The sequence below is a fragment of the Boleophthalmus pectinirostris genome, unplaced genomic scaffold (genome assembly GCF_026225935.1).
Source record: "Boleophthalmus pectinirostris isolate CB_2022bp ecotype Guang Dong unplaced genomic scaffold, ASM2622593v1 HiC_scaffold_3, whole genome shotgun sequence".
NCBI lineage: Eukaryota > Metazoa > Chordata > Actinopteri > Gobiiformes > Gobiidae > Boleophthalmus > Boleophthalmus pectinirostris.
Genome location: NW_026571299.1, coordinates 32,027,144 through 32,053,985, shown reverse-complemented (window position 1 = coordinate 32,053,985; position 26,842 = coordinate 32,027,144). Strand labels below are relative to the sequence as shown.

General features: G+C 35.7%; 3 protein-coding genes across 7 annotated transcripts in view; 1 reads left to right on the top strand and 2 right to left on the bottom strand.

Moving 5' to 3' along the window:
- Window positions 1-3,306: 3,306 nt before the first annotated feature.
- Window positions 3,307-7,048, bottom strand: LOC110168666 (epithelial membrane protein 3-like). The gene is made up of 5 exons (XM_020934142.2): window positions 6,986-7,048; window positions 5,318-5,428; window positions 5,146-5,248; window positions 4,274-4,414; window positions 3,307-3,698 (listed from the first exon to the last, which is right to left on the bottom strand). The coding sequence occupies exons 2-5, from the start codon at window positions 5,393-5,395 to the stop codon at window positions 3,523-3,525; spliced, it is 498 nt and encodes a 165-aa protein (XP_020789801.1). The 5' UTR covers window positions 5,396-5,428; window positions 6,986-7,048; the 3' UTR covers window positions 3,307-3,522.
- A 1,814-nt stretch (window positions 7,049-8,862) lies between these two features.
- Window positions 8,863-20,351, top strand: si:dkey-264d12.5 (coiled-coil domain-containing protein 30). The gene is made up of 19 exons (XM_055160982.1): window positions 8,863-9,022; window positions 10,238-10,414; window positions 10,856-10,976; window positions 11,064-11,254; window positions 11,644-11,733; window positions 12,282-12,447; window positions 12,844-12,915; window positions 13,223-13,344; window positions 13,418-13,471; window positions 13,559-13,648; window positions 13,773-13,871; window positions 14,365-14,423; window positions 14,887-14,950; window positions 15,318-15,409; window positions 15,484-15,625; window positions 16,170-16,300; window positions 16,373-16,490; window positions 17,244-17,305; window positions 18,290-20,351. Exons 1-19 carry the CDS (start codon window positions 9,008-9,010, stop codon window positions 18,381-18,383), a joined length of 1,959 nt encoding a protein of 652 aa, XP_055016957.1. The 5' UTR covers window positions 8,863-9,007; the 3' UTR covers window positions 18,384-20,351.
- A 2,041-nt stretch (window positions 20,352-22,392) lies between these two features.
- LOC110168737 (alpha-1,3-galactosyltransferase 2-like) overlaps window positions 22,393-26,842 on the bottom strand; it is a 7,052-nt gene continuing 2,602 nt past the window's right edge. The window contains exons 1-6 of one of the 5 annotated variants that reach the window (XM_055160795.1): window positions 26,716-26,837; window positions 26,312-26,361; window positions 25,796-25,864; window positions 25,600-25,696; window positions 25,056-25,193; window positions 22,393-24,524 (exon numbers count right to left, since the gene is read on the bottom strand). In XM_055160795.1, coding sequence (XP_055016770.1) covers window positions 23,837-24,524; window positions 25,056-25,193; window positions 25,600-25,643 — 870 coding nt within the window. In that variant the 5' untranslated portion in view covers window positions 25,644-25,696; window positions 25,796-25,864; window positions 26,312-26,361; window positions 26,716-26,837 and the 3' untranslated portion in view covers window positions 22,393-23,836. Of the gene's footprint in view, window positions 24,525-25,055; window positions 25,194-25,599; window positions 25,697-25,795; window positions 25,865-26,311; window positions 26,838-26,842 lie in introns of those variants that run through there. The other 4 variants (XM_055160796.1, XM_055160794.1, XM_055160797.1 and 1 more) reach the window with 4 other exon arrangements.

Here is a 26,842-nt window from a genome sequence, read left to right as displayed (position 1 = left end):
CTACCATAAAACTACTAAAAACTTCCATCTTTTCCATCTTCCATCTCTATATTTGCACTCAGAGGACGGTCATACTCAGTTACATTTACTTGTACAAAGTAAATTGTACTTTTTAAAGTTGTTTTTCAACACTATAATTCTACTCTTACTTGAGTAATATATTTTACAATGTAAAATATATTACTAGAGTACTTCTCCTTGAATAAAAGTTTTAGTTACTCTTCCCACTGTGAGTAAATCAATATAAATAAAAACTTTATGTTGACAATATTAATTTAAACGTCAGTGCATTTTCATGGTCTATCCTTTAATATCACAATTTGTACAGGTTTATATTAGATTAATTTCAAAAATATAAATTTAATGTTTTATCCTGACATTTACTAATAATTCCTCTTACTTGAGTAATAGTTCCCTGGACAATTCTAACTTTTACATTAGTAACTTCTTGGACCAATACTTTGTACTTCCACTTGAGTCATATTATTGTGAAAAAGCATTATTCTTACTTGAGTTGACTTGACTTTTTGGCTACTTTACCCACCTCACCTGAATGCAAATGTTAAAACAGGTTTAGCCTTAACAAAGTTGGATAATCCGCTGCATAACAAACAAAACACAGACAGTATAGTATCCTATTACCTGCAAAATGATGAGATTCTTAATGTCATCCACCTTCTTTGTCTTCTGAGGCTGGTTCAGAAGCTCCAAGACTTCCAACTCCCCAGACACCTCTTTGGTTAATCTTCAGGTTCCCACACATGCAGTAGAGTAGGCATTCTCCCGGGATCCTAATGTGGACTCTTTGATAACATTTCAGAATGGTTGTTAAGTATTTGCACTGTGAAACTATTTGCTTAATTCTATATGATTTGGTCATAGAGAAAACTTTATTGCTAGTTTGTGATAAGAGCAGCACTTGTGATAAGTTTGGGCACTTACCTTCTGAATTACATGTTATTTATTGTTCACTTAAACTGCACAGGAAGAAAGAAAACAAAAACAAAATCTACAGGGGAAAAAAACGGATACATTATGGTTTACATTATAGCCTATATAATGATTTAGCTTAGCTTTAGCATTAGCTACAATTACATTAAAACATGCTTTATTTGTCATTGAATTTATGTTTTTTTGCACTTTAGGTACTACAAAGGAAAACTATTACCTACTAAAAATTGTATGTTGCAATCACTCCAACATTTTATTTAACATGATTTCCTCCCATATGTCTCACCTTTTAACAGGTCATCAGTGGAATTGTTGAACTTCTCAGTACAGCTTGGGTGCCCCCTACTGGCCACCAAATTTTAGACAGTTTTAATTCAATATGGACTACAAAATGATGAAGTACTGTATGCTTATTTTTAGGAGTGTACCAATAACCAAAATATCGTGATATCATATCGTCAGAAGTCTCTCAGTAATACTGTGGGCCATCACAGTATATCAAATCACAAGTTTCTTTTCTTAAATTCATTGTTATGTTGCACCAATACCTAAAAAAAAAAAAAAAAAAAAAAAAAACTGAGAGAACTACATCGACCGTGATCCTTTGCTCCGTTTTGGCACAAACTACAGGAAGAAATAACAGTTCTAAGGACTTTTAAATATTAGTTCTTTGGATTAAGCCTTGTCAAGGCATTTTAAAAGGACAAAGTAGCATATTCACAATTTTGTTAGCCTCCACAAAATATCGCAATAAATACTGTACCATCATGTATATTCAGTGTTTTGGGAAGGTTACTTTTAAAATGTAATCCCCTACAGATTACAGATTACACATCCCAAAATGTAGTTTGTAACGTAATCCATTAAATTACTTAAAGTGAGTAACGTAATCTGATTACTTTGGATTACTTGATATTGTCATGTTTTTTTAAACGACATGAATGTAGCAACCACATCCTGAAAATTCTTGTTTGTTGTCTTCAAATTGTCTGAGCCCAAGTCTCCATGAATAAGCAACTGTTTGCTGTAGAGAAACAAAGACCAGGATATCTTAATATAAGAGGTTTTGTCTGTTAAAAGACAGTAACAAGATAAGCTTTTCCTTCACCAGATTAAAAAATATTATTGATAGAGAAATGATTTTTTTATATGAGATCACCTTAAATTATGTCAACCTACTGTTAGGTGTCATGTTGTTTAGACCTGGTTTAGTCCTGGTTTAGTCCTGGTTTTAGACCTGGTTTACTCCTGATTTTAGACCTGGTTTAGACCAGGTCTAGACCAGGTCTTTAGTTCTGGTTTAGTCGTGGTTTAGTCCTAGTTTAAACCTGGTTCAGTCCTGCTTTAGTCCTGGTTTAGTCCTGGATTAGTTCTGGTTTAGTCCTGGTGTTAGTTCTGGTTTAGAGGCGCACAGGAGGAAGCGCGGTTTACGCGAGAAAACACGGTCCACACGCGGCGCACGAGACGGCGGTGTCCGCGCTGTAACTACGGAAGGAGACGTGGTCCGCGGGTTCTCAGGTTGATGACGATGATGAAGGTGTGTGTTTGTGTGTGTTTGTGTGCACGTCCCCTCATGTGGCAGGTCAGTATAGGACAGTAGTGCAGATATTATGAGTCTATGCAGGTTGTTTTCACCAGTGCCAGTAGCTCCTGTTTCACATTTAAGTTGTAGGCGATTTTATATTTGTTTTTTTATATAATATATCTCACATCGGGAGAAGAATTTCCAAGACACAAATGTGTTTTTACCAATGCACTGCTGCTTCCACTGTGTGACTGACACCGCCAACTTTAACATGACGTTTACATCGCTCTTATTGCGCGCGTTCTGTTTGGGTTTCCAGCAATGAGTGAAATTACCGAAATAAAAAAATAAATAAATGGGATGTAGCACAAAATGTGAAAACAGGAAAATACCGCCTTGTAATCCACTTATTTCAGCAAAGTAACTGTAATCCAATTACCACTCATTGAAACAGTAACTGTAACGGAATACAGTTACTCATAATTTGTACTCTGATTACGTAACGGCGGTACATGTAATCCGTTACTCCCCAACACTGTGTATATTGTGTAAATATCGTACCCTACGTATTATCACTTTTACTTTCATGCTGTCTGACATATGGCCCAAGGATGTCCCAGTTCTTGAAGTGTAGCCTACTATAAAAAAGACTACGTAGAAATTTTAAATATACAGGGCTAAATTTATGAGTGCTTTTTAAATATTGTTTTATTTAAAATATATCTGAATGTGTAAAAGCAGTTTAAAATTATGTACTGCATGACTCATATAGGACATATATGAATAAGCAAAAACACAATGTAAGGAAAGATAAACAAAAAATAGTCCAGACAGAATACAAGTGATGTTACACATATATTAAAATTTTGTCATTCCTAGTGTGCAGTGATTTTCTTTCAGGCTTTCTTCAGCAATAACAGAGGTCAAATATAAGCCTACATGTTCAAATCCTACTGCCAAATTTCAAGTGTGTTGTTTTGGTTTTGGTTTTATATTCTTGTAATATTATTTTGTATTTCTAATTTGATGTAAAACAGTGTCTTGTCTCAATGTTTCTTGCGTAGATGGACATAGAGGACTCCGCTCAGTAGCAGCAGAGGCACACAGACCCAGGCCAGAATAAAGCAGTATCCAAAACGCCCTGAGCTCGGATCTCTGGAGTCGGATAAAATCTCCTTTCTGTGGAACGTAAAAATCAGGCAAGCAGCAAAATCTGTGAAACCTGCAAAATGGAAATATGAATATTAATAATTTTAATACTGATCAAAATTTTCTGCATTTTTTTTTCTTTTTTTTTTTTTATTGCTCAACATTGTCATCTGATACTGTCTACTTTTGAGACTTTAGATTTTTTGGTATTAAAATGTCCCATAAAATGTCCCATATAAATAAAGATTGGAGCGTTCAAATATTTAAGAAGCAAAACACATTATGATTTAGAGAATCAAAATCATTGGTCGTTAAAAATTGATGATATCAAAAAACTATTACTTGTCTTGAGTTCACTTTTAGAGTAGTACCCAGGACATTACTACAAAAACATGAGTACTTTTTTTATCAGTCCACAAATTGTGACAGGAGTAAGCAGAAAGAATACAATTTTCCCAAAGATATAATGGCATTCGCAAACTTTGTAAGCAGAACATTCACTGTATGATATATGCTACCTGTATTTAAAGAAAAGTATTTTGCTTAAAGGTTCATTTACCCAGACACTCTGAGAATTAAACAGTAAAGAAATGCTATATTCTACAATCCATAATATATCTGAAAGAATAAAGAACCCGAAAATATGACCTGCAAAAGCTTGGCAGAACCCGGTGAAATAGAAGAGTCCTCCTTTGGACAAGGCAAAGAGCTGTCCCAGAAACACCAGGAAAGAGATGGACGAGAAGACCACTGAGAGGACCATGAGCGCCTGCACGGACTGGAGCCAATCTGAGGGGTGGGAAGTAGGGGTGAGGAGGTCGGGGCATGGGACAGGCAGGGGAGGCATGGAGGAGAGGGCGGAGGAGAGGGTAGACTAAATAAAACATGTATTCTGGCACAGAGTGATTGTACGGTCATTAGAGCTGTACAATATCAGGAATAAGTGTGACAATATTGTTGAATGTTGTGGTAATGATCTGGTATGAGATACAGCAATGACCTCAGTGGACAATGGAAAGTTCAGTCAAGTTAAAATGCACTGGGTAATTTAGACATTATATAAAATGTACAAAACGGGCTCAACTAAAAGTAACAAAAGTATGACAAAACAAGACCAAATTTGGATTTAAAATTTGGTGCTTTCTTTTTACTCTCTTGCCTGTTATGGTACTGAACTTAAATTTCTGTAACCCACGTTTTAAGATATTCTGTTAAAAGTTATGTATTTAAATCTTATCTGATTTGATTGAGCATTGAGTGGAAAAAAATCTCTTTTAATAAATCTAACCTAAGTGTGCTAACATGACCCAGCTGTCAAATTCATATTGCTATAGCTTTTAGAAAAACAGGCCAAGAGAAAAAGTCTGAATGTCTGTAAGTGGGATTTTCAAATTCATTATGTTAAAGGTACACTATGTAACTTTTCTAGAACGTTAAGATGAATGTTCTACAGTGTGGTGTTAAAGATAAGATGACACCCAACTAACTTCAACAAGACTGTATTACAATAATATATTTACCGTTCTCATTGGTGGCAGCACACAGCCAAGTTTTTGTAGCGTTGTCTTGGAAACAGTTGTACCAGAGATCTGAAATTTCCGAGTCATCCCAAACCCACCAGGACTGTGGAAACAAGTCAAATGTAAGTTTACAAAATCTATCTGCACCTATCTATCTTTATTTATAGCTCACTTTTTCCAATGTCGAAATGAGAAGCATGGCCAATGAGGAGAGATGCAGAACAGTGATACAGATGAGGAGGAGGACCATGGCTGCCACAGGGTCAGGAGGTTCAGTGCTGTTCTGTTAAAACAAAAATATCACATTCTCAAAACATGCAATGCTATGTACTCCAATTTATCTTTTTTTTTTTTTTTTTCAGATCCGCAGTTTTGAAAATTAAATCAATGGGCATGTTTCTATTGATATGCAGAGTTAGATTAATATTGCGGTTTACAATTAACAAATTGTAAAATAACAAATCATGTATGTTATAGTTAAATATATGAAATATATGAAATACTTGGATAAAAATGATACACTGTGTTTAGTATCAGTAAAACAATTTATCATTTTCAACTTTTAGCTTGAGCTTTTCATGCATTCTAACTGTTGCGGGAGATGCATGGGTCTCGGATGGAAGACGTGACGGAGTTGGTGTAAATAAGATTTCTTGCACGCTCATTATGCAATGGCATAATGAGCTTTCCTACCAGGGTATTCTGCTACTTTGATCCATAGTTATGCTGCAAATTAAGTCGCCTAATTGCAGACCCTCTTCTAGTGAGTTTTATGCCACAAGTCTTAAATGATAGTACATACATTGCATTAAATAACAAAGCATCTACATTAAAGGGCCCGTATTATGCTATTTTCTGATTTGTCTTATGTTGTTTCCTCTTCAAAAACATACCAGGAGTTGCTTTTTGTTTCATTCACACATGTTTAACACACAAATTCTGCATATTTTGGCTGTGTTCTTCTCTCAAACTGAAAACACTCTGTTCCACCTTGTGATGTCACTTCCTGTATTACCAGGAAGTGCTCTACTGTGTTTTAAAACTCCATACAGCTTTCCTATTTCTATTAGACAAAACGTAAAATGTAGATATTAACTTGTAAACTACTGGCTTATGACATCACAAGGTGGAACAGAGCATTTTGAGCTTTGGAGATGTAGACATACTAATAATAAACGGTTAGTCAAACATGTATAAATGAAATAAAACAGAACTTCAGGTGTGTTTTTGATGAGGTAACAACATTATAACATGGCTTAAAGCTAACAAAAGTATTTTTTGAGTAATATAGGACCTTTAACATTTTCCAGGTTAGTTTTAGTGGCTGTGAAATGGTATGGACTTGGTATGTTCATGAGAAACTATGTCTACAATCATTAGGCGTCTCAAAATCAGAGCTGGCCATCTCTGCTCATTTATCAAAACCTAAACAAGATGATCTCCAGGGAATATAAAACAACATTACCGGCAACTAAAAGCCACTGCAGGCTATCATTTATAATATAGGAGAAAAGCCATTAAAAATATGCATGATAAATTATATACATGTATTAGAGCAAGTAATTTTTTTTGCAGTTTTGTAACAATAAAGGCATGGTTCATTCATAATGTATAGATGACATTACATGACATTACTACTATTACATAAAACTGTTGAGGCTGCTATTACTACGACTACTGCTATTACTACTGTTACTACTACTGCTAAATAGGTTTACAAAGTATGAAATATTCAACACTATAGACAACTAATAATACTGTTTTGCCATGTTAATTGCATTAAGCTCATTTAACCATGTTTCTTAATTAGAAGATGTAAAGTGATTTAGCAAGTTCTCACCCTGAAACGTCTCACTGGTCCTTTCTTTCCTTCTTCTTGCTTAAACCTCTTACACGTTTTGGGTTTAAATCTTGGAGAAGTTGTGAAGAAAAGGAGCAGGAATGTGCAGTCAGATATGATGTAGGAGGAGTTCATGACACCCACTTCCTCCCCTCTCCTGCCTCGCCTGCACCCCGCCTGCTCCCTCTCCCAGTGAAAATCTATGGCCTGCTCCAAATCAAAACTAACACAGGCATTCCTCTGCGCTGACCAAATATACGCAACTTACTACGACTGCATATCATTTTACATCTGGGAGGCTATAACATGTGCTCAAGGAAAAACACTGTAACTTCAAAATATTCTTACTCAAGTTGACTAAGTAAAACTCAGACTCACTGACTAGACATTTTTTTGAACAGGCATATGTATGTACATTACGCAAGAAAGTAGTTCATCGTAGATGAATAGTTCATATTAATAAAGATAAATGTTACTTGTAAATGTTCACATTTTATATACCATTTTCAAGGCACTCAAAGAGCTTTACACCAAGGAACCACTCACCCATTCATACACACACACTCATACGCAGACACTGGGGGTGAAGCGGGTTAAGTGTCTTCCCCAAGGACACAACAACATTCATCTGTGGGAGCTGGAATCGCACCACCAACCCACAGGTTGGTGGATCTGACCGCTCAACCAATGGTGTTTTATTTCAAGAGTAGGATTCGAACCACCAACCTTCAGAACAAGTCAGTCTACCAATCGAGCTACTGTCGCCAAATCATTACTACTACTTCATTTCTGAATGTTTGTTATTATTACAAGTGGCCTATGACAAATGATAATATACAGTCATTGTCCACATGCCTGGACGAATCCAGACTCATCGCTGTACCAGTGGCTGATATGGAGCTGTATAACAAATACAGAGAAATATCCTTTTGGATTTCCAGGCAAACTTTCCACCACTAATAAACAGTAAAAAACTCATGAACAGCTAAACACAGATACATTCTAGCATTTTTGTTGGATTGCATAAATAGTTTCTGACTATTATTATTAGAATACTCCCCAAAAATTTAGGCAATAATTCTGTTGATATCAACCCCTAATTTTATATAGTGGAGTAGTAGTGGTATGAGGATGCTTGGCAAAGCTATCTATGTAAAAATGAATTCAGAGTCAGTACATCGTACCATTCATCATGTCTATCAGCCTGGTATTCAGACCTCCACCAGAGAACAGCCAGTACAGAGAAGGGGAATACAGGAAACAGATTAGTGACCACTTTAAGAGCGAGGGAGGGGGACCTCAGACCACACAAGACATAACACCATGGACCCAGAGTACTGCATAAAACTGAAATGCTAATGTTGAAGAGTCATCAGCCTTATACAGAGATTAAGATCAAACCATAATATGTAAAATTACCTCACAACTACCACTTTTGTATCAGATGCTTTTGTATCAGATGCCCTTCCTCTTCATAGTCCGATGGGCATGGAAACAAGTCTCTGGTCTAAAATAAATTATGGGGTGCTAAAGTACGCTGAAAGCATTTGTTTAATTTAAAAAAAAATAAAAATAAAATCTGCCCTTAATGTTGAAATTGTAGTTCATTAGTTGATGGTATCTATGCATAAATTTATTCAATTCGTAAAACAGTAATATTAAAAACAAATGATTTCTGTATTGAACGGACTTGCTAAAGCCTCCAGTACAACAGTCCTTTAAACTTGGAGATTACGTCCCGTTACTTTCCAAACCAAGTCCAGATGTCCCTGTTCATCACCACTCCCAGAACCGCAAGACTGGAAAATCTGCACAGCAACTTTTGGACTTTCGTAAATACTGACCCTGCACAGTACGACACGGGACTGACTATTTTAACAATTTTATCTGACGAAGTAAGAAGACGAATCACATGTAGGCGACGTTACGATGGTGTTGACTATTTACCGATGTTTAACGACAACAACTTTTACGCACGGTGGAGGCTGAAGCGTGAGCACAGTTGCAGAATACGAACGACTCATGGAGCAAGCCGAGGTATGCTAATGTTCTAAATGAATATCCCAAAATAAGTACATGTTAATAGTTTTAAAGTTCTGGGTGTTGAAAGTTATCAAAGGCAAATCGCATTACGCACCATATTCTTAATTACAACTATTGTAAAACATGTTCAGAGCTTGAGAACAGTGTAGTAAGTTAAACTGATAGCGGCACTATACTACATAGGCTCATTTGTATTTTAGAAAGAGTAGAGACACTTTTAAGCACGGGATAGACTACAGCTCTGTATTGCAGCAAGACAAAAAAAAGTGGTCCAAAACACTAAGAAATTCAGCTCTAAATTTGGACCGCCCTCCTGTTCAGAACTTGGCTTTCACAACACAACCACAAACCCGTTTAACAAATGAAAGTATATTTTAGAGGACTGGGTTACTCTGTCTGAATTGTGCAATACAGTAAAATAGTAAGTAAGTTGTTGAAATCAGTTAAAGTTACAATACTTATACTACTACAATACCACTGACTGGCCCTGATATCTGATAATCTATAGTTTTTCTTGTCATGGTTTAGTCCTGGTGTAGATTTGGTCTGGTCCTATTCTAATCCTGTCCTGGATTTGTCCAAATTTAGTTCCAAGTTTAGTTTATTCCCAATTTTGATGTGAGGTGTGTGCAACTCTGAAAATTACCCAAAGCTATACAGAACATAAACAAAATTTGTTGCTATCAGTGTAACAGTTTGCCCATCCACATATGAATGGTCCTATATTTTGCAGATCTGTTGTGAGTTTATATGTAGCTATGTTATGATTTTGTTACCTCCTCAGAAAATATCTGGAGGGTTTTCAGTCACACATTTGAATAATCCTGTCTGCATCTCCAAAATGCTCTGTTCCACCTTGTGATGTCAAGTACTGATACTTTTCAAGTTAACATCCTCCTTTTGTTCAATAGAAATTGGCAATTCCAAGGCAGATATTATCCATATGATTCCAGTATGGAGTTTAAAAACACAGGGAAGTACTTCCTCTATGACAACATGACATCACAAGACGGAGCAGTGTTTGCTGTTTGAGAGAAGTATTCATCTTAAATACACAGGGCTTGTGTATTATCATACATGTGTGAATGAAACAAAACACAACTCCAGGTATGTTTGTGATGAGGAAACAACATTATAACATAGCTCAGAAAATAGCATAATTTGGGCTCTTTAAAGTTAATCTTTGTTTGGCCTTTGTTTTGAGTGCAGGAGGAGCTGTCTCAGATTGCCTCGTGGCTTTGTGAACAGGGTCTGAGTCCTGGAGCCTCAGCAGATGAACAGCTGTGTTATCTGTGGAGGGCTCTGCAGCACGCTCAGGGAAACCTCAACAGTCTCAACAGGAAACTGGACTCACAACGATCACAATACGCTGCAGAAATATTAGAGGTGAGGATTTTTTTTTAGATCAATTAGATATTCCTTTTTTGTGTTTTATATTTTCAGTGTAAATACATTTTAGAGAGAATACAAAGACAAAGACATGCTCCATCATGAAAAATTTGTCAAATATGTGTAAGGAACCAAACTGTCTATCACCAATACTCCAGTCCAAGAGAAAATAAAATATAATACAATTGAAATAATAATAAAAAAAATAATAATAATAATAACATTGTAGCATGGAATCAGGATGTGCGTTGGCTTCTTTCAACTGATCTTTAACCAAGTTAGGATTTGCTGTGTGTGCATATTTACACATACAACATTCCATGCATACTAAAGATGAAATAAAAACTCCTATTCAAAGTAAGAGCTGTCATCTAATGTTCTGTTTAGATCAAGTATCTTTAATTCGGATCATATTATTGTTATACTTGTGTGTTTAAGGTTCGTAAATCCTTGGAGCAGATTCGGGTCTTTACTGGACATAAAGATGTTTTGGCTCAAGAGATTCAAGAGGAGAATGACCAGCTCAGAGAGCAACTTCAGAGGCTGGTGTCTCTGCAAGGTGAGTGGGAATATGAAATTATTTATTAAGGTTATCAGGACAAGTCTAAACTTACTCGAAGTGAAAACTTTCACATTTTTTGGACAGATTTGCAGATCAGTGAAGTGGCTAAGATGCTGTATGATCAGGGCCTGACAGAGCTGATCCACAGCAGCCCCAGTGAACAGGTGGCTTACCTCCTGGTGGAGAGGGCCTCACTGCTGGAGACTTCAAGGGGGCCAAACACTGCTGCTCACAATGGGACAGGGGGACAGAGCTGCACCTCCAGCACAGGACAGGTGAGTGTACAATTATAGTTTAATAATTTCAAGCTCTATTTGTCTGTCTTTGTCACAGTTTTACACTAGTTATGTTGACCTTACAAACCTTATTTGTAAGCATGATGTGGTTAAATTAACTGGTAATAGTTGAGGTTAAATAGCAAGCACATCAGGCAAAATCCTCCAGCTAAAGTAGTTCTAAACAAACCTAGCTCAGCTGTTATCACCCACTTCTACTGACAGGTAACTCCAGCGGTATTGAAGGATGGATGCATTTGTAACTTTTCTGTGGCCTTGATTTAGTCCTGATATAGTGTCTTGAGGTTGTGTTTGAATATACTTTACTGTGGTTAAGTGATATAGTGAAAGTTGTAAGTTAATTCATTGTGTGAATCAACTTATTCTAGACTACCCACAAGCGGGCACTGCGCCACAGCCAAAGCCCTTGGAAAAAGCTCTTGGGACTCCATAAAAATCAGAAATATCTGCTTATTCCTGTAAGTATGTAATCTATATTTTAATATTTTTTCAAGAACACATGCTAAAAACACATTTATAGGGATTTAGTTTCATGTTTTGTAGATTGTAAACTGTAGAATTCATATGATAACTAATGTATTACATGTATAGTCAAAATACAGATTAGACCTGTTTCCATAGTGACTAATTAAAAAGGAAACTTGGCTTAATGTTAGTATAAACAATAATTTACTTTGATTCAACTTTCTATTTTAGTCCACACAGCAACAGAGGAAATGTAAGTGCAAGTCTGATACCTGACCACTAGATGGGACTAAATCCATATTCAAAAGTAGCACCATAGCCATCAAAGGTGCAATCTATATTTTTATTTGAATGCATCTACACACCAGCTTGATTTCTTGCAGTAGACTTGACAGTAAAAACTATGTTACTAACAGAAAGTAGGGTATTAGCTCAAAACATAACTATTTAGCAAGTCAAATGTAAAGGTAACAAATTAAACCTATATTTGAGGCAAAGTTGTTTATCTTTTCTAGTAACTTTTTTGTGTTTTTATTTTTAGGCTGAGTCTAGACATTTGACAGAACAAACAAACAGTTTCCAGAAAGAGTGTTATCGACTCGAACGAGATTTGGAGGAGGGATCCAAGCGACTGGCCATGGCGCACAATGAAATCCGGCGTTTGACAAATGAGCTGGAGTCTGCGCAAAAGATTCAGAGGGCCTATGGTGAGCAAATACCATTACAAACATATTGACTGGCTTCTGATTACATATCTGTGAAAAACTAAATACCCAACTGTGAGTTTAGAGACAAAATAGTGACAAAGCCAATACAGTAATCTATCTATATTTAAGTTGCTGTTTTGGCACTTTAATTATTCAGATTTTAATTACCAATATTTTTGTCTTAATGAATATATTGTAATGTGTTCGATACTGTGTTCAAGTAAAGTCGAATTTTATAAAAAATATAACTTTTGATTACACATAGTCATGGCCTAATTGTGTAAATGTACCCACGGATCACATTTAGCATTGTGTTTAGTATTATGCCAACTAAAATAAATAGAAAAAAGTAACCATTTAAAAATATATTAGCAAAACTATTCTTTGTCAATTCAGAGCCTGAACTGCAAGCTGCAAAGCACGAAGTGGATGAACTGAGACAGGAAGTTGAACAAATCAAGAAATATGGTAACCCTTAGTTTGTTTTGTATAATTGTAATTTGTAATATTAATATACTGATCAGATCCAGTTCCAAGTTTAGTTTCAGTTTTGATGTTATTTATGTGCAATACTTGCATGTAAACTTAGGTGGTATTTGGTTGATGTGAAAAAATTTAGAGCTGGTTCAGTATATTGGATTTATATGAAACATTTGAACTACATTTAATTATAGGATCCATATAATCTTGAAAAGGAAGACAGCATGCTTACATTTAAAGGCTGAAACTATATAAATGTTTGTCCTAAATATAATGTTATTCTGTCTTCCTGCAGAGATGAAGGGTCTGAGAAAAGCCAAAGAGACGAACGACCGTCTGGACTGTCAGATCCAGCGTTTACGAAACAGAGTGCAGACCTTAGAGGCAGAGGGAGGCTCGCAACAGAAGGGGGAGCTGGTGGTTAAAAAAATATCTGAATGTTCCTATATTTCTTTCTCACAATATCTCTCATCATAAATTATTTTTCCAGAAGAAGTTTCAAACAGTGCAGGTTCAGACTGACCCACCTTCAAAGCCTGAAGAGGTAAGGGCTACATTAAAGGGCCCATATTACACTATTTTCTGATCTTTCTGTTAGAATGTACACTGAACTATTGTATTGCTTTTCTAGGTCACAGTTCTTGAAACAGAGGTGGAGAAGTTGCATATTGCTCTAGAGGAACAGCAGGCTAAAGCTGGGGAGGCCAGAGCGTTAAATAAAGTGAGTAGTAAAGTTAGTAGTATCTTAGTTTGTTAAATATATTTGAAAAGAATAAAAAATGTAGATTTTCTTGCTTGCTCTTTTAATAAGGTTACACTGTGTTGCTTTATCTTACTCTATCCAGGTCCTAGAAGCTGAAGTGAATCGAAACAATGAAGTAAACATAAAGTTACAAGGACAAATTGATTCTCAGATGGAACGATTACTGGAACAAGAATCAGAGGTAGGGGCTACAGCGATACTTTCCTGGCCAGTCCAGAACAATGTCCGTTTGTATTTTTATACAGATTCATATCAGTCTGGTCCCCACTCCTTCTGCTGCATCTCAAGTGTGATCAAATGTGATGGGGCAATCAGATTTTTCAGTGACGCATGTGAAACAAATTGGTCATTGGTCATGTAATGTGCTTCACTCACTGATCCTGCCGAAATTTTTTTCCTTTATTTTTTTTCGATACGGACAGACCGTGTATGTCCCTGATTGGCTAATCTACCTGTCAGTCACATCCATTTGAAAACGAGGAGATTCACCATATTCAATACAAAATGTTCAGTTCTGAACTGAGGAAGCAGCTTGGATGAGCTGTGAAGCGTATTTGATCAAAAACTTTTGTCCAACTGACAGTATAGAATTTCTCCTTTGCTTTGTATGAATGATTTATAATATGAAAAGCATTTAGTTTTTCACAGTCTTTAAGGGTATTTCTGTGTTTTAGATAGAGGCTCTGAAGCTGGAGTTGGAAAATTGTCAAAGGGATAACAAGCACCTGGAAATGTAAGTCAAACACACATGCAAGACATAGCAGAAAGAAACCATGCAAAGACCAATTACAAAAAATAGATGAATAAGAATTAAATACATGTAATGCCATCACAATTACATAATTAATGTCTTAAATGTTGATATTAAATGGTAACTGGTATATATTTTTACATACCACATTTTTCATGAATGTCAAGATTCAAATTCATCCAGTAGCAAAGACCAGCTATAGAAATTAAAGCTATAAATGTATGCGACATAAATACAAATTCAAGAATACATTTATACAATTATAATTACAAATAAAATCTAAAAAATATTCTTTGATTGAAATGTTGCTTTTAAACACAGCACAGAACTGTATCAGATCAAATTCATGAAAAAAATAATTACTTCCATTTCACTGTGTACAAGTTTTATAAACTTTTGTCAGTCTCATATATCTGATCATTTGTGGATTTAACATCATTCACAGGCAGCTGGATGGGTCAGCCAATTATCAGCAGTCACCAGAAAACCATCAAAATGAAGTAGACAAGGTAAACAAACTATTTTATAGAAACATACTTGGACTGTGACTTTTCTGGTGGAAGGTCTGCTTCATGCATTTCTCCATGGAGATGTTATGTGCCCTGAATGTTCCATAGTATGACATTAAAACTGAAATCTGTTTTGCATGTATTCAGTTAGATGTGATTTTATTGCTTTCTTTCCTCTGTGAGTGGGTCCATTTTCCACAGATCTGAAGTGCAAGTTGGTCTGGTGGCGCTAACTGCTAGATAGTTAATGGCATTCTGTGAAACATTTGTGGAGTAATAACATCTTCAAGGAGACAAGCAGGTGATGGACCCTTCACCTGAAAAGTTACACAGTGCGTCTTTAATGTAATATGTTACTTTTTAGCAGGACAATTGTGATTCAATATGCTCCAAAGATATGTGTAAATTACTGAAGAAAGAGATCTGTGAAACTCTGAAATCCTTCGACCAAGAACGAAAGTAAAAATTAACTTTATGAAGAAATCAGTGCTCATATATTTTTATGATGTGTCTTAAAAATGTGTCTGTTTCAGGAAATACCAGGAGATGCAGGAAAGACTTCAACTCAAAGTGCGTTCTGTTAAACTTAAACTGAAAGATGAGATGAAATGGCGGGATGAGAAGATGGAGGAGTTAGAGAGAGAGTTGTCCCTGTGCTCACATGCTTTAACCATGGTAATACTTGTATAACAACAATATACTGTATCCATGGCTTTCAGAGTATGAGAAAATGATCACTGTTGCCACAGCAAGTAACATTTCAATATTAAATATTCTGTAGTTAGAAAAGTACTTAAAATGGCACCTAGACAGCTTTCTGTTTGTTTGAGGACTTTTCACAATTCAAAAGAACATTGTGTTTTGAATTGTTAATTGCTATAGTAACAGAGATCTTTTTTCATCACTCTTGAATCCAAGAACACATCCATACTACATATACTACTAACACATATGAGGAAAGATGGGTTATTAACATAACTCATTATATTAATGAATTTTCACTTTCATTTAATAAGTTTACACATTTGTGAGTTTGTTTGATTTACCTGATAATATCATTAGTGAAACCTAAGTTGTGTCTAAAACACTGCTTACTACTTATATTTAGAATATTGGTTTTAGTACTTTTACATCTAAAAGTGTATTTTATAGTGTACTTCAAAATACTCCCTGGATACAGATTGGCCTCAAATTACACAAATATAAACTCTCTTAACAGGAAAAGGAATTCAATATGAATGTAATGATGGAAAATGATAAACTCCTTATTGAGAGGAGGCGACTGGTGCAGGAGCTGAACGAAGAGCTCAACAACAATAAGAAACACGTCCACTTTGCACTTCAAAATAGGTAACAGTCAGTATTTGACCTACATTAGGACTATGTCATGCATATCTTTAAGTCGTATTTTGTCAAATTTAGGACCGATCTTCTGGAAATAGAGAACAGAACACTACAAAACAGAGTAGTCGACTTGTCCAATCAGATCATGTCGATGGAACGCTCACTACGGACCATCAAGTCTCTGAGAGCAGCTGAGGTAAGCAGTGACCATCCATTTCCGGTTCTGGAAGTACATTTCTCATTAATTTTACCCATAAACTTTCAGAAAAAAAAATGTAAATCAAAATCAAAAGTTCAAAAACTTGTTCAAGCATAATCAGCTTTGTGGTAACCAATGATCACAAAACCAGTAATTTGATTTAAAATCTGTTTCTGAAACATAATAAACTATCAGGTTATTAAAATTTCGCTGAATCTTGCATTGTGAATCTGCTTTTTGGACTTAAAGCAACCGAGTTATGGATATTAGTTATCATGTAGCTGGTTAGCCTGCGCAATGTCTTTGAAGTCTTGATAGTGAAATTTTCCGAAAAGTCTATAGGAAAAATGAATGGAATATTTTCTTCTAGACCCGGAGTGGACTTCAGAGTGGGCAGGACTGTTGAGCAAATATATTTATTTATTTGTCATAATTTATTCATGTGTTTAATTAGCTCTTATTTGATTATATAAACAGGTGGACAATGTGAAACAATGGATATTTTTATTGTACTAAATTGTTTTTTTTTTTTTTATCTGAGTGGGCTTGCATATCCACAAACCTTACTCCTACTTGTTCTGGAGTAGCTTTCTCCTACTTTTTCCATGGGAATGTTGTTCCTTTGCCTATATTATTAAACAGTATGGTATAAAACTTATCTATTTCCATTGAAATGTTCCAAAATATTGATATTTGATTATTGATTATATTGTGATATGTCGTAAACTAGACACATTTGGTTTCCATTAGGAGCTGAAGAATACCTGTGATCTTCAAAAGATACTAACTCAACTTCCTGCACAAACCTCCAGGTAAGTCTGATCCTCCAGGTAGGCGCTCCTGGCCACCAAGGTCCAGACCCAATGCTGCAAATAGATGACGCCAGTAACACAAAGGATTGGTCAAATGAAGCTGTTAAAGAATTTACATGTGTGAGGTACTTTTTCAGATCAGAGATTCTGTCATGTTTTTACATTTTTTTAAATGTATCTGATAATCTTATTTGTGAAAAGTTTAGTTACGCAATATTAATCTTTAAATGCACCTAAAACTGCCATAACAGCTCTTCTTTTGTTTACATTATTTAAACAATGAATGGGTGAATTGGATAAGGAATTAAGTAATGTCTTTATTTAAAAACAGGTTACCTTTTAATACTGTCTTATGCCAAAATGTTGATGTTGTAAATGTGATTCTGATTTAAAGGTGCTTTATGCAACATTTCTGGTGAGAGATCCACTTTCTTGTTTCTGTGGAGTTATTGTTGTGTTGCCTGGAATGTATTTTCTTTATTTGAGAAAAGTCGGTACCCAACTTCTCAAAAATACATACACTACCAGTCAAAATCAGGGCCAATAAATGCCCAACAGTGGCTATTTTCATTATTTTATTTTTTAAAATAAGTTTTGACTTATTTTGAGTTTAATTTTGTTTGTTAAATTCCATATGTGTCCACATCATTCCATCAGTGAGAATCAAAAAGCAACATAAATGAAAAAGTGTGCTGAAAAGTGTGCTGGTTATGTACATATATTCACATTCAAATACTTCCATTCTGACTGTGCACAGTCACCTCTCCACATATCTGACCAGTAACTTGCCTGAGATAACTGTGTAAAATTCTCAACAAAGCAACATCACCATGGAGAAAATCAGGTGGCTTACACTCCACCAAAAAGTTACATGGTGCACCTTTTAAATTTATTCAGCATTAGATGCATTTCAAATAACTTAATGAATGTTTACAAAGTTATTTTGAATGAGCTTTTCTCACTTTGATATTTCCTTCGCTGCAGTTTGAAGTTACCAGATGTGACGTGTGAAACGTGTAGTTTCCTGTCGGGTGCAGAGACTTGGTCGCCGCCGCTCTGGTTTAGCTCGACCTGGTGAACTGTGCTACCTCAATCTCAACCTGAACCTCGACCAACGGTCACTTTGTCCTCAACACCACTGACTCATAAGACAATCAACTTATTTTCAATTGTCTACATCCAATACATAAAAAAATAAATACAAGAATGGTTAAAAAGAAAACAAACAAACAAAAAAAGCCCCTGCTTTACAAACAATTTATTGTCTTTTATGGCACTAAAACGAAATCCTACAAATTTCTAAGTGTTTGTGTTATGTTATGACAGTAAGGGAGACCGGGGCATGTTGACACACTGGTTAAGTTTTCACCCTGCATGTGTAGCTGTTTTTCAAAAGCAGCAGTAGCAAATACATATTAAATATTTATTAACAAATGTAACTTTTATGTAATAATCAGGTCAATGGATTAGATAAAGGTGAGTTTAGCCACAGCCCAGAGAAGTGCACTTGGGGACTTTTTGAGGCAAGTTGTCACAATCATAATGGGGCAAGTTGTTTGTAAAAACAAACATCACCCAAATCAATGGATAATGTTCACCTATAAACAATCAGATTTCTCTAGTCACACTGAATGCATTTTACAACAGAGAAATGAGCACTAAAACACACTTTACAGGATTTGGTAGATTTGGTACAAACAATTATTTTAAATCCTATGCTAGAAAATACAATTCTCATAATAAAGAAAATGTATGGCATCTTTTCACAGCCATCCAAGCCTGTTTTTGAACTGTGTGTGTGACATATTGCGCTTTCCTTTGGTACAGATACATTTCTATCATTCGATTTCAGAGACAAAGACAGGAAAGAAAAAAGTGCAACAACATGCCCCAGTGTCCTTCACTAAAAATTTGAACTGGATTTTATTACTTGTGAAAAAGCTTGATATGTCGCATTAATTGTGATACCCATTGATTAAAAGCACTATTTATTTTTAACAGTTACTATAGAATGTAATTTTTAACAGAAAACACACAGTTTGTTTAATGTTACCATGTGGTGTTTTACTAGTTCTAATCTAGAGAGCTTTCTAAAATTATTCAGGGAAAAGTCAGACCAGGTTTTAGTTTCATAAGTGACAGTTTCAGAGCAAAGTCACATGACCAAGCTGAGGAAGACTGCAAGCGAGCAATGAAAATGTGTGAAAATCAGCAACACTATTGTATACGTACTTGTAAAGATGATGTATAAAATGTTTATTTATTTTTATTAAATCTTGTTTCTTTTAAAACTTGTATATAACCATTTTCATAATTTTTAAATACCGTTCTATTTTATTTTCCTGTAATTTAAAATATAAAACCTCCAGTATTGACACTTTGCAGCTGATGTCATCAATATTCCCTGGGAGTGTGAAACGAACTGAAAGCATTAGTCTGTCAGAAGCTCTGTTACTGAAGTTAGACTTAATCTAAGCCAGGGGCGAATCTAGACCCTAAAATATTTTCAGCACCCCCCCTTAAAATTAAGATAAAATAAAATAATCCTTTATTGTCTCCCATGGGAGAAATTTGTCTTGGGACAGGGGATACATGCTTTATCAAAAAACAGGACAACACAACACAAAGCAGCACTTAAACAAACACCATAGAACAAAGTAAATATGAGACCAAGTGTGACCAGGAGTGATGCACCAACAGGACCTTTAAACTATTCTTAACAGGCAAGTCCTTGCATTCTTCTTTTCTATTATTGCACATTCCCTAAGCCTACGTGCAGTTTTAATTGCACATTCCCTTAGCCTATGTGCAGATTTAATTATTGCACATTCCCTCAGCCTATGTGCAGTTTTGATTGCACATTCCTTAAGCCTATGTGTAGTTTTAATTGCACATTCCCTGAGCCTATGTGCAGTTTTGATTGCACAATCCCTAAGAATTTTATAATTATAAAAAAAAAAAAAAAAAAAAAGAGGTCTTTATTATTTTATTGAGCTGACTGTTTTCTTAGTCTGAGAGGATGTCAAACTTCAATACTGTGCTGAAATGTCCCATGTTTTGCAGTGGTATCAGCAGCTTAAACATTAAAATAATAACTTGATTTGAGATGTCTCTGTAGCTCTTTTGCCCTCTCTCTCACTCTCTCTCACGGCACATCTCTCTCCCATCTCTGGAGTGCTCACAAACGCCAGCAGGCACACGCAGCTAATAGCAATGCGTATCTCCGCTCCAAAATAAAAAATCTAACATAGTCCTTATTTAGTAATTCTGTTATATAACACTTAACAGACACAGTGTAATCCTACATTGATGCCAGTTTAGTAATTAATTTAGTAATTAATTATTCACTTATTATAAGTTAATGTTGCCTCTGTTCACTTTGGTTTAGTAACATCAAAAACATATTTTCAGGAATGGATAAACAGGAATTGGAGGGCTGCAGTCAAGAAAAAGTGGAACCTGTTTCACCAGAAAAACATCTATGGGTGTTTACTTACCAGAAGAGTCAATAATAGAGCACATAGGAACTCACTTCATACACCTGTTCTTAAGAGACAAAATCAAAATGATTGTCACACTGGAGATGTTACTGATTAGTTTAGAGTGTTCCACAGTATGACTTTTTTTTACACTTACCCATCTTGTCTTCATGCCTGACTAGGCATCTTCCAGGAGAGTAATAAACATTTGGTATAAAGTAGAGACAGACTCTACCCTTTCATTTTATATTTGATACAATATTGAGATGTCCCACAATATTTAGCACAGATACTCTTTCTAAGCAGCTCCAGTGTCAGTGCTTCCCAATTTGTTCAGAGTGGTGTAGTGAGTTAAAACTGAAATAGAAGGTCAATGAAGCGTTGAGGATTTGGCTGCATGTTACATAATCATTAAAAGCAGAGAACCCAGAGAAATACGCTACCAGTCAAAAAAATTTGTACACACCTCTCAATCAAGTTTTTTTTTACTTTCTACATTTTATCTACATACAGAATATATCAAATATATGAAGTAAGATATATGGAATTATGTAGCAAAGATAAAAAACTACTATTCTTTTTAAAAAATTATGCTTTGTCAAAAAATATTTACTAGTTATTCAACTTTTTTTTACTACATAATTCCATATACCGTATTTCATATATTTGTTGTAAAAATAAAGAACAATGAGTGAGGTGGTGTATCCAAACTGGTAGTGTATCTGTCTCTGTCTGTCTCTGTCTCTCTCTCTATTTTTTTCGACAACAGTGACAAGTTATTTGTGAATTTTACTGACAATTTTATTTAAATCCGTGCACTTTTTATAATAGACATTAAAACCATCCACAACAAGAACAAATATTGAAAATTACTGAAACATCCTTAAAGTGCATTTGACAGATTATCATATTTTTTGGTTTGGTGGGATAGTACCTGAGGTTAAGTGGCAATTTGTGTAGAAATTAAGATGTAGCTATAACTTATAAAACATAATACCGCTATGTATGTCTTCAACTGTTGGTTCCATTAGTAGTCTAATTTGTCATATGCACAGAAAAAAACATGATTCCTTTGAACACACACAACATAGTTATCAACAAAAACACTATTTAGGACAGAAAAGTAGGAACAAAAATTATTTCAAAAGATCTCTGTAAAACTCAACATTGTGTGACTCAGTGCATTTGTTTATTTTACCTGAGGTATTCAACAAACACATATGCAGTTGCAGACGCAGAGAATATTTGGCAAATAAATTATGCAGATTACTTCTTGGTACTACTACAGTGCAAGTATAAGTGCAACAAAGAAAGGAATTGAAAGGAAGAGTGGATTTGGGTTTCACTCAAGGGCCACTGTGGCAATTTGGCAACAACAATATGTTTCATTATTATACTACTGTAAATTTCTATTGGTACTTTGCAGCAGGTATCATCAGCATTCCCTGGGGGTGTGTTGCTATTTGAACATACTACTCTATCTGAAGCTCTGTTACTCAAGTTAACTTTTAATCTGAACTCTGTTTTAACGCAATCTGACCATACAGAACCATGTATGATTACAGGCTCCTGAAAATGTGCTGTTTAAATCCATTTTGTAGGCCTTTGTTTTTGTTTTTTTTGACAATTGTAACACTTTTTTGTCTGTGTTTGCTATTGTTACATTGTGTCACCATGGTTATTGCTGAACATTTCACCAGAGATATACAATACATGTAGAACACCGTCTGCCTGACGTCACTGCAAAATATCAATTGGCAACACATGATTCACTAAGCAAGTCTTCCTTTTCCTGGGATATTTTATAAAATTGAATAAAACTACCATGAAGACTCCACCAAACCAAGTGTTGGCAGTAATAATACCAGTAATATGAATACATGAAAGATAGATACAGTTGTACGATACTGTGGAACATTCCAGGTTAAGCAATAATGTTTTAATGAGACAAGTGGGTGACAAAGCCTCCACCAAAAAAGCTACAATGTGCACCTGTGCATTTTAGATTTGTTTTACTTTTTTGTCTTTTTATTCTTCTGCCAAGTGTCTCGACTAAAGATTGACTATGTTTATGTAGCGATATGAGATAACTATAAAGAATTTGTAAGAATTTTGCAACATATTTAACCATTAGCCACTGACAGATGCTGCTGTCTATTCTACAAAACTTGCTAACCTTGTAGTTTAGTAATTCCAGTCTTCTTTCAAGTGAAGTAAAAATTCTTACATTTTTATTTTGAACTGATTCTTGATTTTAAAAGAAGAAATTAGAAATATAATCTCTGTTAAAAAACATAAATATTTGGCCTGCCCCTAAAAAAATCTGAACTAGTAACAGATTTTTGAGGCATTGTTCTGTTCCAAAATGTGTGCTTTACTATAATCCAGTTCTTTGTTACTTACCAGTACCAAAGACGAGCAGTAAGACAGTTTTACTTGCACAATATGTTTTTTATCATAATGTTACTTCTTCACTGAGCAGTTACATAATTTGGATTGTATTTTAACAGAAAATACAGAAATTTGCACATTCAGTATTCTGTCAGACAAGACACCAATGTTTTTGTCACCTTACTTCTTCATTTTTTGTTTTTGTGAAATATTTTTGAAGTGCACAGTGAAGAAATACACAACTTCCTGTAAAGGTAGCTTTTCTGGTCTGGCGTAACTGCCAGTTGCTTGTCTCCACAAAGATAACATATTGTTCTCTGGAATCTTGCACAGTATAGCAGTACACCTACTGACCTTGCAAGTCAGTTTTACGTCATCTGTCACCGGGCTCACCTCACCACAGATCCTACCCGTTACTTCACCTGCTTGTACCCATGAAGATGTCATGTTGTGGAACATTCTCTAACATTTCCATGGTGATGAGCAGTTGGCTGGCCCTCAGATGGAAAAGTTATATACTGTCCCATTAATGTCCCATTATTACGCACTTCGTGTCCCTTAATAGATAGTTTCCAGCTACACAATAGTAAACAGTAGCAATGCCCCTGATAAGTAGCAGTGAGTGTCCATAAAGTGCAAAATACTTTTCTCATTCTTACATTTAATTATTTGTCCTGAGGTTTTCGTAGTCTTTAGGTGCCCATAGTAGCCTCTTCACTCGTATGTCAGTCCTGTATCCAATACTGTCATCCCAGCAGTATTCAGGGGAGAGCAGTCTACTTGGTTTATTCAGCCAAAAATACTTATTAAGATGGCTTTCATCATGCCATAGTGCCTCTACATTGTTCTCTTTGTCCTCCATGATGCCCTTGTAACACGCATCAGTAACAGCTTTAACGTTTTTCCATGTACCTCCAAAGACAGCAGCATGATAGTAGAAATCTCCAGTCTCCATGTAAGCTTTTGAGTTGGGATTGCGGTCATAGGTATACATGGATTTGGGCAATCGGTAGTAGTACGCGTGGATGAGAGCCACAGAATCGCCCAGCGCCTCCGAACCGAATCTCCCAGTGAACTTTTGATCAACATCAAAGCAAAAAACATGGGTAAAATTGTAGCGGATTTCTGTCTGGATGATGTCAGATATTGTTTTCATTCTCATCATGGAAATATCCTGCCAGCGGGAATGACGGTGAACACTGAGGATTTTTAAATGCCGTTTGGGGCCGAGTACAATGTGTGGGACCTTTTCAGGCATGTCCGTGAAGACATAGTAGGTGACAGGGAGCCCCAACATGAAGTGCTGTTCTGAGGAGTACAGGAAGGTCTCCAGGTAGGCTTCAAGGTACCTAAAATGAGACAATGAATTTATTAGAGATACAGAGACAAACTGTTCAGCAATCTATGTAAAACAATACAGGCAATGCAAGTCAGAGAAATTTAGTTCACATTCCGTGTAAGAAGATAACATCTTGTCCTACTGAAAGTAATCAGAAACACGCTGTGCTAAATGTCAGATCTTTATGTAACAAATCCTTTTTAACTAATGATCTTATTTCTTCTTTTAATCTTAACTTTATATTTTTAACCGAATCATGGACTGACAAAAACACAGGTAATCCAGTGCTAGTGGAATCAGAGCCTCACAACTTCAAATTTGAATCTGAAACACAAGCAAACAAAAACGGTGGAGGTGTGTGCATTTTTTAGAGATCATTTGGTTACACGCAGGTTGTAATTTGGGGTGTTTTCATCATTTAAGTATGTTTCCTTTAAAATCAAGCTAAAAACAAATGTGCATACGGTATGCATGCATTCTATGTTTCAAGGTTTACCAGCAGGCCCTGTGGTTAAATTAAACATTGACCTATATTACTCACTTTCCAACAGCGAACACAGTGACAGCCACAGATGACTTCTTCCTTTTATGAGCCTTGTCGTAAAGGTATGCTTCAAACATGCCTTCCCAAATGATTGGAGCTTTCCACGTAGTGCAGGTTTGGACGTCACCTCTGGATCTGAAAAGACATTTTATTTATTTAATATTTAGTTGTGGACATAAACAGACTGTGATAAGCCCAACCTGTTTTGATACTTTGCAGTGAGATCACACTGGGGTGGTTGGAATGTTTACCAGTGACTGTGGTGACACTGACTTTTAACAATCAGCAAGTTGATAAAAATCGCTACAAGTATTGATTATATTATTCTAGAAGATACACACGCAATATATCACTATTCTAACCATATGAATACTTATGTCACCCTAACCAACCCCTGCACTCCCTACGTTGCTTCTATTAGAGCTAATGTTATTTTTGTGAGCCTATGACTAACACAGTTGGGATAAGCAGACTGTGCATCTTGTGATTATATTAAGAAGGAATCTGAAGAATGAAAGCGTGTTGCAGAGGTCTCACTTACTGCAAACTCAGGGTAGCATCTACGAGGTTGTCCATAGAGAGCATCTTTGCACTCCTCAAGGTACATTTTCTCCATCGGAATAATTCCAATCACTACCCTTAACAGAACAATAAAACAAAATTACAGGTTCTGCAAATATCTGGAACAGAAACAAGAATCATTTTTCAAACCATTAGTGTACAAGATTTTTGGTTACCTTAATGACGACACAGTGAAGTAGAGGACGCAGACCAAGAAAGGTAAGAAACACAAACACTTCTTGTGGCTGCAAAAAACAAGCTAAATTATTAACACAAAATATGTTCCCAGGAAATTATGATAAATAGCACGTGTAATCCGTTAAACAGTAAGAAGGGATCTCAACTTGTTGTGCAATTAGAAGTTGGTCTAAAAAACTCAAGGTTTTCCTAGCTATACTTTCCACTAGTTTTACTGCTAAGAAACAACTCTACTACAACCTAATCTATAATAAATAATAATTTCATGGTGATTCTGTAGCCAAATATATTTCCTGAAATTGCAAATTCATAAAATATTCTATTAAAAAACAGAAATATTCTATTTTTAATTCTTCTGTTAAAAAAAGATATGCAAATATATAGCCTAATTATCATTTAATAATACAAATTCAATGGAATCAATCTAGTTTACATAAACTCTTCGCCTGTTATTTCTCCACCGGTGCTAGTAATACGGGAACAATTTCGCTTACCTGAATTTGGCCCTTTTACATATTGAATACAGCCAGTTCATGGTGAACATCTGAAAAGGCACAAAAGATTAAAGTGGTCACAGTTGAAATCTGATGAGAACTGGAAAGCATGACTCATACGGACCAGTCCATTTTCCAGACACTAGCCGTTTAAACTTTCTCTAATGATGCTAACACGCTGGTTTAAGTTTAGCCAAACAAACTACACGCTTTCTGGACACCCCAAACTGTACGAATTACGTTACAAATGTTGCCAATGTCTTGTATGTGGAGGCGATCTTACCATCAACTGCGTTTCTCGTTTGTTTGGCTAAAAGTTCTCCCAAGACGGTGTGGTGTTGGTACGCACGTAATCTAGATGTCCAGTGCGTAAAAATAAAACTCAACTACACGCGGTCACTTACCAAATATACATGAAGGAAAAGAGAGCAGTGTCGTGGAGAAAAAACAGTCAACGCAGCTTACAGTAGTTGTTGTAAGCTTAAGCTAGTCCCAGTAGAGAGAATGGGAGTGGACAACCCCTAGGAAAGC